Below are 16,933 nucleotides of genomic sequence, written 5' to 3'. Positions count from 1 at the left end.
GACCTGGATTGAAATATTTAGGAGTATTAGAATATTATAATATTTGTATTTGAAAATACATGCCAATACTAGACTACCAATACTAAACTACATGCTAAATGCATTGCAGAAAAGTTATTGTGCAACAGGGGATCAAATTAAGATCCTACACCTGTGTACAGCACTATACCCAACACACCCAACACACCCACCACCCCATCCCTCTACTTAACCCTATCAGATCCTACACCTGTGTACAGCACTATCCCCAACACACCCACCACCCCATCCCTCTACTTGGCCCTATCAGATCCTACACCTGTGTACAGCACTTTCACCAACACACCCACCACTCCATCCCTCTACTTTGGTCCTATCATGTGCTACATCAGGCTGTCGGCCTGGGAGGATGGAACCCCTTCTCTCAAAACCCCCTGTAGATCTTCTGCACTAAAATCTCTCACACTGCTGCCGCTACCACACAGTATCTTCTGGGATTTCCGCTCCAATTAATGACCATGACAATAAATGCAAGAAATCTAAAACATATCTTCTCTGGATCTCTGTCTTCAGTCCTACTCAGTGGTGGGGGGTGGGGGGGGGGGCTAAGCCCTTAGGCTTTCATATACTTTCCTCAATGCCTCAGCATAGGAAATCTTCTGCAAAACCCCAAAATAGCTGACATAACCTAAACCTGACAGGTAAGAACTCTCTATTCAAGCTCAACAAGACATACTGGGTATTCTTTGTCTCAGTCACCGGGTCTACTTCTCACCAACCAAGGACGTAAAAAATTCCAGAAATATTGTTTTTCAGATCTACACTCAACGCCACCCCACTGATCACTCCTTTGAGAGGCACCCTGCTCCGCAGAGCAAAGCACACCACAGGTCGAGCCCTGAGATGTGTGATGTGGAGCACCCTCTGCCTCTGGATGCACACAATCTAAACAAATCCACTTCTCGAACATGTGACGTATGTAACAGTTCCCAGCTTGTTCCAAGCCCAGCTTGACACAACAAATGGGTCGGCCATTTCAGAGCAAACGTTACTGGAGACCGACTCCACCTTGAGTTTCTAAACAGAGCTAGCAGAATGATGGGATCCAAGATCCTCAAGAGAGCAAATAGATTTGTTTTTAAATTGACTTGGCTTGTATGCAGCAGACAAAGGTTTGTACTCAGCGCCATTACCTCGGTTTCGCATCATCGCACTTCCACAATTTTTTGTGGAACATAACTAGCCTATTGGTACACAGGAAGCTTCAATCAGGAAATAAGTAGGAATTGTATTAATATGCTCATAAAAACATGGAAACGAGTGTGTGTGTTTGGTTTGGTATTATAACAGCAAAATTATACATTTGCATTGATAAATGTATTCTGTTGAGTCTACTGTGCTAACTTCATGTTGTGTCTGATAATGTGTGAAACATAACTACTGAGACACAGGAAGCAACAATCAGGAAATAAGTTGGACTTTTATTAATATGCTAATACAAACAAATAAAACATGTTGTGTGTGTGGATTAGAGAGAGAGAGACAGAGAGACAGAGAGACAGAGAGACAGAGAGACAGAGAGAGAGAGAGAGAGAGAGAGAGAGAGAGAGAGAGAGAGAGAGAGAGAGAGAGAGAGAGAGAGAGAGAGAGAGAGAGAGAGAGAGAGAGAGAGAGAGAGAGAGAGAGAGAGAGAGAGAGAGAGAGCAGAGACAGAGACAGAGACAGAGACGAGACAGAGACAGAGGAGAGAGAGGAGAGAGAGAGAGAGCGAGAGAGAGAGAGAGAGAGAGAGAGAGAGTGAGAGAGGTGTAACTGTGCATTGTTGGCTGCTGTATGTGTTACAGTATTTTGTCATGGTGATGTTCAAGCACTTTCTCACAAATCCAGTTCAGTTTCCTGTCACATGACATGTCATTCCATGCCTTCAGAGGACTCTGACCTGTGTGTATCTCAACACAGTCCTCCTCACCATTTTCTGGATTGCCACCACCATTATCAGGCTGTGGCTCATACCAGTACCTACAGGGTTAAAAACAGTCAGATATCATGGTTAATACCAGAACCTACAGGGTTAAAAACAGTCAGATATCATGGTTAATACCAGTACCTATAGGGTTAACAACAGTCAGATATCATGGTTAATACCAGTACCTACAGGGTTAAAAACAGTCAGATATCATGGTTAATAACAGTACCTACAGGGTTAAAACAGTCAGATATCATGGTTAATACCAGTACCTACAGGGTTAAAAACAGTCAGATATAATGGTTAATACCACTACCGACAGGGTTAAAAACTGTCAGAAATCATAGTTAAAACATCACAATCCTAAATAATATACATAAATGTTTCATAGTTAGTTGTCTTGACTGGTATCATCAATGACAGTAAATCAATATCAGTAACCTGTATAGAAAAAGGTTGAATGGAGCCTTATTGACAGATTAGTTATCATCTCTCACCTTGTGGTCAGTGGGGTGCCGTCCACCCATTTCCAGGTACCCTCAGTAACAGAGTCAGTCAGACCAATCCAGACTCTCTTCTTGAGGTTGACGAGAAATGTCTGTGGTTGAGAAAGATAAATATATATTCATATGTTTGATAATATCTAACCGTCTCTCTCTCTCTCTCTCTCTCTCTCTCTCTCTCTCTCTCTCTCTCTCTCTCTCTCTCTCTCTCTCTCTCTCTCTCTCTCTCTCTCTCTCTCTCTCACTCTCTCTCTCACCTGTTCCCTATTGCTGTTTATGATCACCAGGTTTGCTCCTCTCTCCAGACAGTCCTCTCTGCTCTCCTCCCAGGTTTTAGTCTCAGTAGACAGGAAGTACCAACTGGATTCAAATTTCTGCCAGCCTTCAGGACAGGTTTTTTCTACAAGAATATAACATGAATTTCCTTCAACTTATCACCCTGTACACTTAATGAAGGAACACAGACTCAAGATCAGGTCTGTGTTGTTAATGATACTTTATTACTGTAGGTTTACTCACTGAGATTGGAAAGCCTGCCGCTAAGAACATCTCTCTCAGTCTGTAGCTGGTCTCTCTCTTTAGTCAGGTTGTTATAACTGGTCTGTAGCTGGTCTCTCTCTGTAGTCAAGTTGTTGTTACTGGTCTGTAGCTGGTCTCTCTTTTTAGTCAGGTTGTTGTAACTGGTCTGTAGCTGGTCTCTCTCTGCAGATGATTTATTTGAGACGTTGCTGTCTGCAACAACAATAAAGAAGAATTTGCTTACTAAAATAGATCAAATCAGAACTACTAAATCTGAATTATAAGAACTATTTAAACAGTGAACAAAAATATAAATGTAACATGTAAAGTGTTGGTCCCATGTTTCATGAGATGAATTAAAAGACCCAGAAATGTTTCATACCCACAAAAAGCTTATTTCTCTCAAATGTATTTACATCCCTGTTAGTCAGCATGTATCCTTTGCCAAGATAATCCATCCACCTGACAGGTGTGGCATATCATGAAGCTGATTAAACAGCATGATCATTACACAGGTGCACCTTCTGCTGGAGACAATAAAAGGCCACACCTGTCAGTTTTGCCACAGATGTCTCAAGTTTTGAGAGAACGTGCATCTGGCATGCTAACTGCAGGAATGTCCACCAGAGCCGTTGCCAGATAAATTAATGTTAATTTCTCCAACATAAGCTACCTCCAATGTTGTTTTAGAGAATTTGGCAGTACGTTCAACTGGCCTAACAACCGCAGACCACATGTAGCCACGCAAGCCCATGACCTCCACATCTGGGCTTCTTCACCTGTTGGATCGTCTGAGGGAGGGTGCTGAGGAGTATTTCTGTCTGTTATAAATCCCTTTTGTGGGGAAAAACTCATTCTGATTGGCTGGGCCTGGTTCCCCAGTAGTTGGAATCTGGCTGCCAAGTGGGTGGACCTATGCCCTCCAAGTTCCACCGATGGCTGAACCTCTGCCAGTCATGTGACATCCATAGATTAGGGCCTAATTAATTGATTTCAATTGACTGATATGAACTGTAACGCAGTAAAATCTTAGAAATGTTTGCATGTTCCATTTATATTGTTGTTTAGTATAGATTTACTATAGACTTACAGTAGACAGACAGGCCTATGATCCCAGCCAGTAGGAGAACACACAGCAGCCCCAGACACACTGCAGCAACTCCAGAGGGTCTCTTCCACCACTGAACATGTACTGAATCACACATTAAAGATCGTTGGTCATGTGTTTTACTGTATCCAGGATTGGGACAAATAAAACTGTAGTATTACAGAGTAATCTCACCTGTTTAATGTTTTGTGTGTGTAACTTATTTGCGTGTGTGAGTGAGTGTGTGTGTGTTACCTGAGTGCTGGTGTCCTGGTCCATTATTAGGAGCAGTGTCTGCTGTCTCTTCTCTCTTGGTGCTGGTCTCACCGTCTCTCAGGGTGTCTGCACTGACGTAGATATCCACAATCCTCTCCTTCATTTCATCTCTGTTAAACTTGACCTTCTTGGTCATATCTGGCACAGCATAGATGGCCTCAGACATCTCCAACAACTTTCTGTGTTTCCTGTCTGTACTCTGAGTCTGTGTCTGTGCCTGTAGCTGCTCCTCGTATGTGTCTGTTTCTGTCTCTGCTCTGAGTCTATAACTCACTGTTTATGATGTCATCCACAGAATAAAAGGGAAATGTAGAAAGAGGAAGATAATAAAAGTGTAACATAGTGGTTGAGGTTGGGACCATTTCTGCACCAGTTTAACTATATAGCTGATTCCTGAGAACAGAGGACTTTCTTATCAGGAGAAACTGTATAACCTCAATTTCCGTCTACTGCACAGGCCTCATGTTGTGTCTAATGTACTGACCTCATGTTGTGTCTAATCTTCTGACCTCATGTTGTGTCTAATGTACTCACCTCATGTTGTGTCTAATGTCCTAACCTCATGTTGTGTCTAATGTACTGACCTCATGTTGTGTCTAATGTACTGACCTCATGTTGTGTCTAATGTACTGACCTCATGTTGTGTCTAATGTACTGACCTCATGTTGTGTCTAATCTTCTGACCTCATGTTGTGTCTAATGTACTGACCTCATGGTGTGTCTAATCTTCTGACCTCATGTTGTGTCTAATGTACTGACCTCATGTTGTGTCTAATGTACTGACCTCATGGTGTGTCTAATCTTCTGACCTCATGGTGTGTCTAATGTACTGACCTCATGTTGTGTCTAATGTCCTAACCTCATGTTGTGTCTAATGTACTGACCTCATGTTGTGTCTAATGTACTGACCTCATGTTGTGTCTAATGTACTGACCTCATGTTGTGTCTAATGTACTGACCTCATGGTGTGTCTAATCTTCTGACCTCATGTTGTGTCTAATGTACTGACCTCATGTTGTGTCTAATGTACTGACATCATGGTGTGTCTAATCTTCTGACCTCATGGTGTGTCTAATGTACTGACCTCATGTTGTGTCTAATGTCCTAACCTCATGTTGTGTCTAATGTACTGACCTCATGTTGTGTCTAATGTACTGACCTCATGTTGTGTCTAATGTACTGACCTCATGTTGTGTCTAATGTACTGACCTCATGGTGTGTCTAATCTTCTGACCTCATGTTGTGTCTAATGTACTGACCTCATGTTGTGTCTAATGTACTGACCTCATGTTGTGTCTAATGTACTGACCTCATGTTGTGTCTAATGTACTGACCTCATGTTGTGTCTAATGTTCTGACCTCATGTTGTGTCTACTGTACTGACCTCATGCTGTGTCTAATGTACTGACCTCATGTTGTGTCTACTGTATTGACCTCATGTTGTGTCTAATGTACTGACCTCATGTTGTGTCTAATGTACTGACCTCATGTTGTGTCTACTGTACTGACCTCATGCTGTGTCTAATGTACTGACCTCATGTTGTGTCTACTGTACTGACCTTATGCTGTGTCTAATGTACTGACCTCATGTTGTGTCTACTGTATTGACCTCATGTTGTGTCTAATGTACTGACCTCATGTTGTGTCTAATGTACTGACCTCATGTTGTGTCTAATGTACTGACCTCATGTTTTGTCTACTGTACTGACCTCATGTTGTGTCTAATGTCCTCACCTCATGTTGTGTCTACTGTACTGACCTCATGCTGTGTCTAATGTACTGACCTCATGTTGTGTCTAATGTACTGACCTCATGCTGTGTCTAATGTACTGACCTCATGTTGTGTCTACTGTACTGACCTCATGTTGTGTCTACTGTACTGACCTCATGTTGTGTCTAATGTCCTCACCTCATGTTGTGTCTACTGTACTGACCTCATGCTGTGTCTAATGTACTGACCTCATGCTGTGTCTAATGTACTGACCTCATGTTGTGTCTACTGTACTGACCTCATGCTGTGTCTAATGTCCTAACCTCATGTTGCGTCTACCGTACTGACCTCATGTTGTGTCTAATGTACTGACCTCATGCTGTGTCTAATGTACTGACCTCATGTTGTGTCTAATGTCCTGACCTCATGTTGTGTCTAATGTCCTGACCTCATGTAGTGTCTAATGTACTGACCTCATGTTGTGTCTAATGTCCTGACCTCATGTTGTGTCTAATGTCCTGACCTCATGTTGTGTCTAATGTTCTGACCTCATGTAGTGTCTAATGTACTGACCTCATGTTGTGTCTAATGTACTGACCTCATGTTGTGTCTAATGTACTGACCTCATGTTGCGTCTAATGTACTGACCTCATGTTGTGTCTAATGTCCTGACCACATGTTGTGTCTAATGTCCTGACCTCATGTTGTGTCTAATGTACTGACCTCATGTTGTGTCTAATGTCCTGACCTCATGTTGTGTCTAATGTACTGACCTCATGTTGTGTCTAATGTCCTAACCTCATGTTGCGTCTAATGTACTGACCTCATGTTGTCTACTATACTGACCTCATGTTGTGTCTAATGTACTGACCTCATGTTGTGTCTAATGTACTGATCTCATGTTGTGTCTAATGTACTGACCTCATGTTGTGTCTAATGTACTGACCTCATGTTGTGTCTAATCTTCTGACCTCATGTTGTGTCTAATGTACTGATCTCATGTTGTGTCTAATGTACTGACCTCATGTTGTGTCTAATGTACTGACCTCATGTTATGTCTAATGTCCTGACCTCATGTTGTGTCTAATGTACTGACCTCATGTTGTGTCTAATGTCCTGACCTCATGTTGTCTACTATACTGACCTCATGTTGTGTCTAATGTACTGACCTCATGTTGTGTCTAATGTACTGACCTCATGTTGTGTCTAATGTACTAACCTCATGTTGTGTCTAATGTACTGACCTCATGTTGTGTCTAATCTTCTGACCTCATGTTGTGTCTAATGTACTGATCTCATGTTGTGTCTAATGTACTGACCTCATGTTGTGTCTAATGTACTGACCTCATGTTATGTCTAATGTCCTGACCTCATGTTGTGTCTAATGTACTGACCTCATGTTGTGTCTAATGTCCTGACCTCATGTTGTCTACTATACTGACCTCATGTTGTGTCTAATGTACTGACCTCATGTTGTGTCTAATGTACTGACCTCATGTTGTGTCTAATGTACTAACCTCATGTTGTGTTAAATGTGGGGTGCTACGGCAGTGTGTTTTCATTGTTGATTGAAAACACATTTAACAATGAGTCTGTTGTACTGACTCCATGTTGTATCTGATGATGTGTGAAACACATTTAACAATGAGTCTGTTGTACTGACTCCATGTTGTATCTGATGATGTGTGAAACACATTTAACAATGAGTCTGTTATACTGACTCCATGTTGTATCTGATGATTTGTGAAACACATTTAACAATCAGTCTGTTGTACTGACTCCATGTTGTATCTGATGATGTGTGAAACACATTTAACAATGAGTCTGTTGTACTGACTCCATGTTGTATCTGATGATGTGTGAAACACATTTAACAATCAGTCTGTTATACTGACTCCATGTTGTATCTGATGATGTGTGAAACACATTTAACAATGAGTCTGTTGTACTGACTCCATGTTGTATCTGATGATGTGTGAAACACATTTAACAACGAGTCTGTTATACTGACTCCATGTTGTATCTGATGATGTGTGAAACACATTTAACAACGAGTCTGTTGTACTGACTCCATGTTGTATCTGATGATGTGTGAAACACATTTAACAACGAGTCTGTTGTACTGACTCCATGTTGTATCTGATGATGTGTGAAACACATTTAACAACGAGTCTGTTGTACTGACTCCATGTTGTATCTGATGATGTGTGAAACACATTTAACAACGAGTCTGTTATACTGACTCCATGTTGTATCTGATGATGTGTGAAACACATTTAACAACGAGTCTGTTATACTGACTCCATGTTGTATCTGATGATGTGTGAAACACATTTAACAATGAGTCTGTTATACTGACTCCATGTTGTATCTGATGATGTGTGAAACACATTTAACAATGAGTCTGTTGTACTGACTCCATGTTGTATCTGATGATGTGTGAAACACATTTAACAACGAGTCTGTTATACTGACTCCATGTTGTATCCGATGATGTGTGAAACACATTTAACAACGAGTCTGTTGTACTGACTCCATGTTGTATCCGATGATGTGTGAAACACATTTAACAATGAGTCTGTTGTACTGACTCCATGTTGTATCTGATGATGTGTGAAACACATTTAACAATGAGTCTGTTGTACTGACTCCATATTGTATCTGATGATGTGTGAAACACATTTAACAATGAGTCTGTTATACTGACTCCATGTTGTATCTGATGATGTGTGAAACACATTTAACAATGAGTCTGTTATACTGACTCCATGTTGTATCTGATGATGTGTGAAACATACAGTTTCTACTGGGACTCCAAAGTTACAATCAGGAAATAAGTAGGAAACATTTTCATATGCAAATGAAAACCATGTAATGTGTGTGTGTGTTTCCCCATTTCCAGGTCTCCTCTTTATCGATGTCAGTCAGGCCAATCCAGGCTCTCTTGTTGAGGTTGAAGAGAAATGTCTGTTGTTGAGAAAGATGTAGTTAACTACAAATGGTCTGTATGTGTAAAATAAAATACACTACTGACCAAGGAATGTTAGTCCAGAACCCGATCCAGCTCTCTGTCTCTGACACCTGTTCCTGTTCTCTGTTAATCATCACCAGAGGCCTCATCAACCGCAGACAAACACAAATCTGTTAGTAAACCATGCGTAGCGTCATTTCCACGCAAAGTCTGAGCTTTATATGAATGTTTGCTTGAATTTATACACAGACATAACCATTTGTAGGAACAGTGAGTGTCAAGTGGTGGAATAAGGGAACTGCTTGTCAAGGATGGGGAAAATAAATGTTGAAATTGTATGAGTTATAATGGAGTTCTACTTCCATTGTGAATTAATGCAACAGATCTTGACAGACTAAATATAATTTTACCACATCAGTGCATTTGTTACGATAATAATCAATATAAAGTAGGGTAATATGTTCAATTAGAGACACGTGTTAAAGTGAAACCATTGTAGAAATACCAAAAGACTGAGATAATGGAAATGGAATTAGAGATGCCTGATGTTGCTCTGTTAGAAGGTTTGTCACACACTGCATTTAGCAGAACTCGTTTTTAGAGACTTTTTTACAGAAAGTACAGATTGGCTCATCAGATATAATTTCCCAAAACCAATCGTATTGTATCTTTTCGAGGATTTAAGACCTACCTAAGAAAGGCAAAAACATGTCAGTCCGGTGCACATTCAAGTGCCATCCAGCCTCAGGTTTTTGGCAAACGGCACTTTTCAGTGGGAGGCCGGGAGCTTGCCGATCGGCATCTGACATCCTTGTATGAGCCATTGTTTGGATTTAGCAAAATTAACTGTGACATACAATTTCCATAAGTCACCGCGCAACAGGTTTAAATCAAGAGGGGTTTCTTTGCCATCAATGGATTTCCAATTACAAATGGATCAGTAGACAGCACCCACATGACCATCCCAAAACCAGTTCAACTATGTGAATAGAAAAGACTTCCACTCCTAATGTGCAGGTGATAGGTTACATGACAACAAAACAGCGCTGCTGAATGTGCTGGCAGGTGGCCAGTTGGAACGCACACTCGTTCATTCTGTTCATGGTGGTCTATACACCTACAGTTGGGAGCTGTTGAGGATGGATGCCTTATTGGTGAGTGTTGACTACTCATTTCAAGAAAATGTACATTTGATAAAGCAACTTGAATTGTCCTAATGGTCCTCTCTTTGTAGCTATGTTTTTATTTTTACTGTTCAAACCACAACTGAGTGAGACAATTGAAACTTTTCGGTTGTACTCAATATCTGACACCAGCACCTGTATTAGAGTCTGGATTATTATCATTCTAAGGTTCTTTTGTTTGTGCCTTTGTAGGCCATTTCATGGTACTGCGTTGCATATTCCCGTAGGCTTTAAAGGGTTTATTTTGACCATATATGGTTAATTAGAGGCATTTCGATATCCAACTAGCCAACGTTGTGCAAGAGCACTGAGGCTGAGAACAATTTGGTATTTATCAAAGGTTATCTCCTATTAGTGTGCTTATGATGCTGGTAGGATTGTTTAATAAATCTAACTGTTTCTATTCATACCAACATTCTAAATTCAGGTCTAATGTAGTATTGATAAATGAGGCCCCAGGTCTTTTCTTCTCGTGATACAGTCCTGTCTGCTGTCCAGGTTTTGGCCTTGGTGAAGATGTAGTACCATCTTTCTCCCTCTGTAACTGGTCTCTCTCTACTCAGATAGTTGTAACTGGTCTGTAGCTGGTCTCTCTCTGTAGTCAGGTTGTTCTAACTGGTCTGTAGCTGGTCTCTCTCTCTTGTCAGGTTGTTATAACTGGTCTGTAGCTGGTCTCTCTCTCTAGTCAGGTTGTTGTAACTGGTCTGTAGCTGGTCTATCTCTGTAGTCAGGTTGTTGTAACTGGTCTGTAGCTGGTCTCTCTCTGTAGTCAGGTTGTTGTAACTGGTCTGTAGCTGGTCTCTCTCTGTAGTCAGGGTGTTGTAACTGGTCTGTAGGTGGTCTCTCTCTGTAGTCAGGTTGTTGTATCTGATCTCTAGCTTGTCTCTCTGCAGCAGAGTCATTTGAGACGTTGTTATGATCAATCAAATAAAGAAGAAGTTGTTCACTAATACAGATCGTAACTGAACTAGCTGGTCTCTCTCTTTAGTCAGGTTGTTGTATCCTGTCTATAGGTGGTCTCAGGTTGTTGTATCTGGTCTCTGAGTTATTTGAGACGTTATCTTCAACAACAATAAAGAAGCTGTTGCTCACTAAAATATATCACATCAGAACTATCTGGTTTCTTTATTCAGTAAGGGTGTTGAGCTGGCCTTTCTTTTTTTCTTTTTATATATCTTTTTCACCCCAATTTGTGGTATCCAATTTGTAGTTACGGTCTTGTCTCATCGCTGCAACTCCCGTACGGACTCAGGAGAGGCAAAGGTTGAGAGCCGGGCTTCCTCCGAAAGACAACCCAACCACCAGAACTGCTTCTTGACACAACGCCCACTTAACCCGGAAGCCAGCCGCACCAATGTGTCGGAGGAAACACCGTACACCTGGCAACCGTGTTAGCGTGCACTGCGCCCGGCCCGCCACAGGAGTCGCTAGTGCGCGACGGGACAAGGATATCCCTTTCGGCCATACCCTCCCCTAACCCGGATGACGCTGGGCCAATTGTGCGCCGCCCCATGGGTCTCCCGGTCGCGGCCGGCTGAGATAGAGCCTGGACTCAAACAGAGAATCTCTAGTGGCACAGCTAGCACTGTAGCCGTAGCTGGCCTTTCTTTTCATGTGTCATGGTGCTGATCTGATTGTCCCTCAGGGTGTCTGCAGGGTGTCTGCACTGATGTAGATATCCACAATCCTCTCTTCCATCTCACCTCTGTCACACCTTATTGGTCATATCTGGCTTGGTATAGATGGACTCAGACATCTACAACAACGTTTTATAACTAAAGCTACAGTGCATTAAAGAAGGGTTTCCCAACCTCAGTCCTGGGGCCCCCCTGGGTGCACGTTTTAATTTTTGCCGTAGCACTACACAGCTGATTCAAGTAACAGGACCGAGTTTGGGAAACCCTGCCTTAGAGTACACAAGACAATTACTATGGTTCAGGAGAGTATCTCTGCCCTGTGTCTGAGTCTGAAGCTGACTGCTTTTGACCCTGTTGTAGGTGGTGGGGGTTATCCACAGAGCACCGGAAGTGTCAAATATCAAAAAAAGAAAATAGCAGCAGCAACAACATTTATATGGATTTGTGGAACAGAAACATGTCATGACTGGTTATAGTTGGGATACCTTCTTCTTTTCACCTTGTTTTCTGATTCCTGAATAACTTCCTGGTCTTCTGGGGGAAGTTCCACCCACATACACCAGACACACACACCCTCTTATATGGTCTCTTACTTCTCTATATCACTGATTAACATATTGGATGTATACGTCTTAATAATGCCTCTAGATGCTTTAAAAATAATTAATAACCACACCTGGGTTTAAAAACTATCTAATATCTGTAAAATACTTTTGAGCGTTTGGGACTATTCTACTGGATTACATTAAGTCAGACAAGCTCAACCAAGAACAGCTAAAGTATTTGGGTTGTATTCATTAGGCGCCAAAAAAAGAAAACAAACTGAAACAGGGAGCGACTAACTGTACCTGTCCAATAAGAATAACATGTTTTCATTTGTGGTTGTTAAATATTTTGCTATGATGTGACCTAATGAATACGTGGCCCAGGTCTGCTAATAACCAACAACCACTGACAGACAGACAGACAGACAGGAAGCTGTTATTAAAGGAAGTCAGTGGTACGGCTAAATATGAGTTGGCACAGCAACGTATGCTGAAAACAACTGAAATTACAATACAATAGGTGTTCCAGCAATAACCTCCCTAAACTTACAGTGTTCCAAATGGAACCCTTTTTCCTACATAGTGATGGACCCTGGTCAAAAGTAGTGCACTATACAGGGAATATGGTGCCATTTGAGACGTACCCTTAATGTCATTATTCACATTCTATGTAGGTCTTATGTACTGTATCTGTCCTGAAAACACAGGCCACTTTTCATCCATGGATATAAGGTCCCCACAAGTACAACAGGACATCTATAAAGAAAAAGGCTTCATTATAAACTTTAAGAACATCATTTTATTTAATCATAAAACATTTATAATCTGTTCAGTTTCTGAATTAGTTCAAATTAGGTGAAGGTTAGGGTTAAGGTAAGGGTCAGTTTGAAGTTTTGTCTATAAACTGCTTGTCAATGGGACGCCTGTCAGAAAAGTCCCTCTTGTTAGGTATAATACCTACTTTATAAGTGTTTGTCTCCCCCTACTGGGTGTTTTCTACAAGCTCAGTTTCTTCCTTAAATTACTGTGACCTTGAACCATAGAGATAGATATGACTCATCTTTATATCTGTGCCATTTATGCATCTGTGACAGTATGGGCAGCTCCATTGAGGCTACAACACATAGGAAAACCCACCCAGATGACAATTTTGACTACTTTAAATTGGTAGAAGGATGGTGGAAACCCAGGTTTTCTTCTCAGAGGAGAGGAAGTAGAAACTGTAATCAAGGTATCTCCATTCCTCTTGACAATGCTGCTCTGTTGAAGAGCAAAGGTGATCACATTGTTCTTGGAAGTTTATTTATGATCCAACCCTTCATTCTGGTGTTGTTACTGCAAATAGGAAGTTAAAAACAAGATATGAGTTAAAATGTGACTCACCACCTGGATTCGGTCTTAAGTAGCAACATTTGAAATTGTGTCTTTTATATTGGATAAAAGTAGAGACTCAGAGCACCCTTGACGCTCTGGTCGATGATACTTCTGGATAACATGAAAACAGCCTAACCAGCTCTTCTGTGTAATGACCGTCGTCGGGAGAAGGAGAATAGGACCAAGGTGCAGCGTGGTAAGTGTTCATATTACCTTTAATAAAATATGAAACACTTGACGAAACAACAAAAACGACAAACGAACAGTCCTGTAAGGTGAACACACAAAACAGAAAACAACCACCCACAAACACAGGTGGGAACAGGCTACCTAAGTATGGTTCTCAATCAGAGACAACGATAGACAGCTGCCTCTGATTGGGAACCATACCAGGCCAAACACATAGGAATACAAAACAAGGACAACATAGAACACCAGACATAGAATGTCCACCCAAACACATGCCTTGACCAAACCAAAATAGAGAAATAAAAAATAAACTAAGGTCAAAACGTGACATTCTGGCAACAATTTCATCATGCTTTTTTGCAGACTTTTACTGACACTGGCCATATTCAACGGGTGTTGTACACACGTCACGTAACGTTATCTAACGAGCCAGCCAGCTAACATTAGCTAGTTAAACAACAATTAACACAGTGCCAACAATGCCACAGTGCTGGGAGCTAACCAACCAGGTTCAACGTTAGCTAGCTAACATTAGGCTCTAACTAGAAAAGCAAACGGCTCTGGGATATGAATAATAACATCAGCTAGGGAGCCAGCCAGCTAACGTTATCTAGCTAGCTAACAGTACACTTTAGCTAATGCATGTGGCTAGCTAGCTAGGTTAACAATGTCTACCTGTCAGGAATGCCATGCCACGGTTGCCCTTAGTTTGAGGATGTAATCCGGAGACAGGTGTTTCTCCGTCTCTTTAGCTATCATACTCTAATTCCACTGATTTCAAAACTTGATCCTCCAGAAAGTGGAGAGCAACACTTATGCAGCTCCAGTATACAATATATATATTTTCTTAAATCTTGACAGGATTACCAAGAGACTGACCAGCTCAAAGTCCAATACGAACTCATCACTCGGCATGTCCAGCCCACTTATTAGCTCAGTCAATCATGGCTATTGGGAAGGTTGTTGGCTTTTTCTGTGGACCAGCAAGGTTCAGAATTTAACAGTTGTATTTGTTTTTACAGATGCCATACAAGTTTGTTATTATGGCAAATGAAAGTTCACATGTTAGAGAAGGCATTTCTGCCCAAAAACGCATTTTGATAAAAAAAATCTATTTTACGTTCGAACGGCTCACCTGTGAAGTCGTGACTTGCGACATATGCCTAGTTTCCTGAATCGGGTCACAAATGTACACTGAGTGTACAAAAAATTATGAACACCTGCTCTTTCCATAACATAGATTGACCAGGTGATTCCAGGTGGAAGCTATAATCCCTTATTGATGTCACCTGTTAACTTCCTCTTTGTGGTGAAAATGCCAGAGTGAAGGGTTGGATCATAAATAACCTTCCAAAAACATTAAAAAGAGGAAGAAAGATGTCAGGGAACACAATGAATAAGGGATGAAGAGGACGTTATACACAACGGTCTGGTCTACAAGTCTGCGTACTATGTAGTGCACAATATAGAAAATAGGGTGCCATTAAGAACACATATCAAGTATCCTTATTGGTGGATAGAGCCATGAAACATCCTGTCACCTGCTGTGGGCCACAGACATAGAACAGAGAGGGAGAGGGTGGAGACAACATTAGACACACTGCATGAGTGTTTGGGTATGTAGCAGGCAGGTCCACTGGTGCATGGTGTTGCCGTTGGTCACCTACACTTTGTCCCTTGTACAGTGAAGGTTGTCAGTCTTCCTCACCTTTTATTAGCATTGTGTGTGTGTGTGTGTGTGTGTGTGTGAGTTTCCTCTCAGTACTTTTCTGCCCTCGGTGTGTGTCCAGGTCACACTGTTTTGATTATCCAATCACATTCAATCATGAAGCTGGTAAAGAACATTGTTCCATTATTTATTAATATGTGACTTTGTTATTATTATTATTAAAGCAATAAGCATAGGTTAATAATTGGTCCCACTTTTTTTTAAATTAAGCATAAGCCTATGACAAATCACATGACATGTTTCTAATAAAACTAATGAAGAATACTTTTACAGAGTACAGTATGTCTACATACTCTCCTCTAAATCTAAACACAACAATTATTTGTCTTTTTCTTCCTCCTCTATCTCTCTCTGACACTAAGGCTCTTTCTCAATTAGTATTTCCTAGATTCCTCTCCTCCTATCTCCTCTCCTCCTGGCAACCCTATTAGAGGAGGTCCATGGTCACTCCCCTAGGATTCTATTCTCCTATGTGTTTTGAGACAGAGTCTGTAATACCACTATTTCACTACTATGGTGAGTTTTTCTCTCTCTCTCTCTCACTCTCACCTGTTCCTCTCTGCTGTTTATGATCACCAGGTCTGCTCCTCTCTCCAGACAGTGCTGTCTGCTCTCCACCCAGGTTTTCTTCTCAGTAGAGAGGAAGTACAAACTGGAGTCAAAGTATCTCCATCCCTCCTGACAATGCTGCTCTGTTGAAGAGCACAGGTGAACAAATTGAGAAACTTAGCCAGTATCTTTATACTCATAAACCCATTGATATATAATTATTGTTGATTTTACTTCTAATTTATCACAGTTTATATCTCACCTATCACAAAAAGCTTTGCCTGAATATGGTCTCTCTCTTTAGTCAGGTTGTTGTATCTGGTCTGTAGCTGGTCTCTCTCTTTAGTCAGGTTGTTGTATCTGGTCTGTAGCTGGTCTCTCTCTGCAGTTGCGTTAGTCTTATAAAGGGAACAGCTCTGTGACAAGTTGTTCCTTTCATACTCAGAATCTTTGATGGCTCTGTTATCTACAAAGTATAAAAGTATATTAAAACACTTGGTAAACAGGCCTAGTAGCCAGCAGTTCTTACAACTTGGTGAAAAGCAATGAACTTGGACACAAACTCACAGTAGACAGACAGGCCTATGATCCCAGCCAGTAGGAGAAGACACAGCAGCCCCAGACACACTGCAGCAACTAGGAAGGGTCTCTTCACGGAGCTTTCAGGCTCTGTGGACACATACAAGAGACTTACATTTTTTTTTTTTTTTTGTG

General features: G+C 41.2%; 1 protein-coding gene across 1 annotated transcript in view; it reads right to left on the bottom strand.

Moving 5' to 3' along the window:
* Positions 1-1,817: 1,817 nt before the first annotated feature.
* Positions 1,818-16,933, bottom strand: part of LOC129841060 (C-type lectin domain family 6 member A-like) — a 15,419-nt gene continuing 303 nt past the window's right edge. Inside the window, exons 2-5 of the mRNA XM_055909169.1 lie at positions 16,787-16,888; positions 16,220-16,395; positions 2,443-2,543; positions 1,818-1,998 (exon numbers count right to left, since the gene is read on the bottom strand). Of these exons, the coding sequence (XP_055765144.1) occupies positions 1,818-1,998; positions 2,443-2,543; positions 16,220-16,395; positions 16,787-16,888 (560 nt within the window). The remainder of the gene's footprint in view (positions 1,999-2,442; positions 2,544-16,219; positions 16,396-16,786; positions 16,889-16,933) is intronic.

Source organism: Salvelinus fontinalis, chromosome 42 (assembly GCF_029448725.1).
Source record: "Salvelinus fontinalis isolate EN_2023a chromosome 42, ASM2944872v1, whole genome shotgun sequence".
Lineage (NCBI taxonomy): Eukaryota > Metazoa > Chordata > Actinopteri > Salmoniformes > Salmonidae > Salvelinus > Salvelinus fontinalis.
This window is presented reverse-complemented; position numbering and strand designations above follow the sequence as displayed.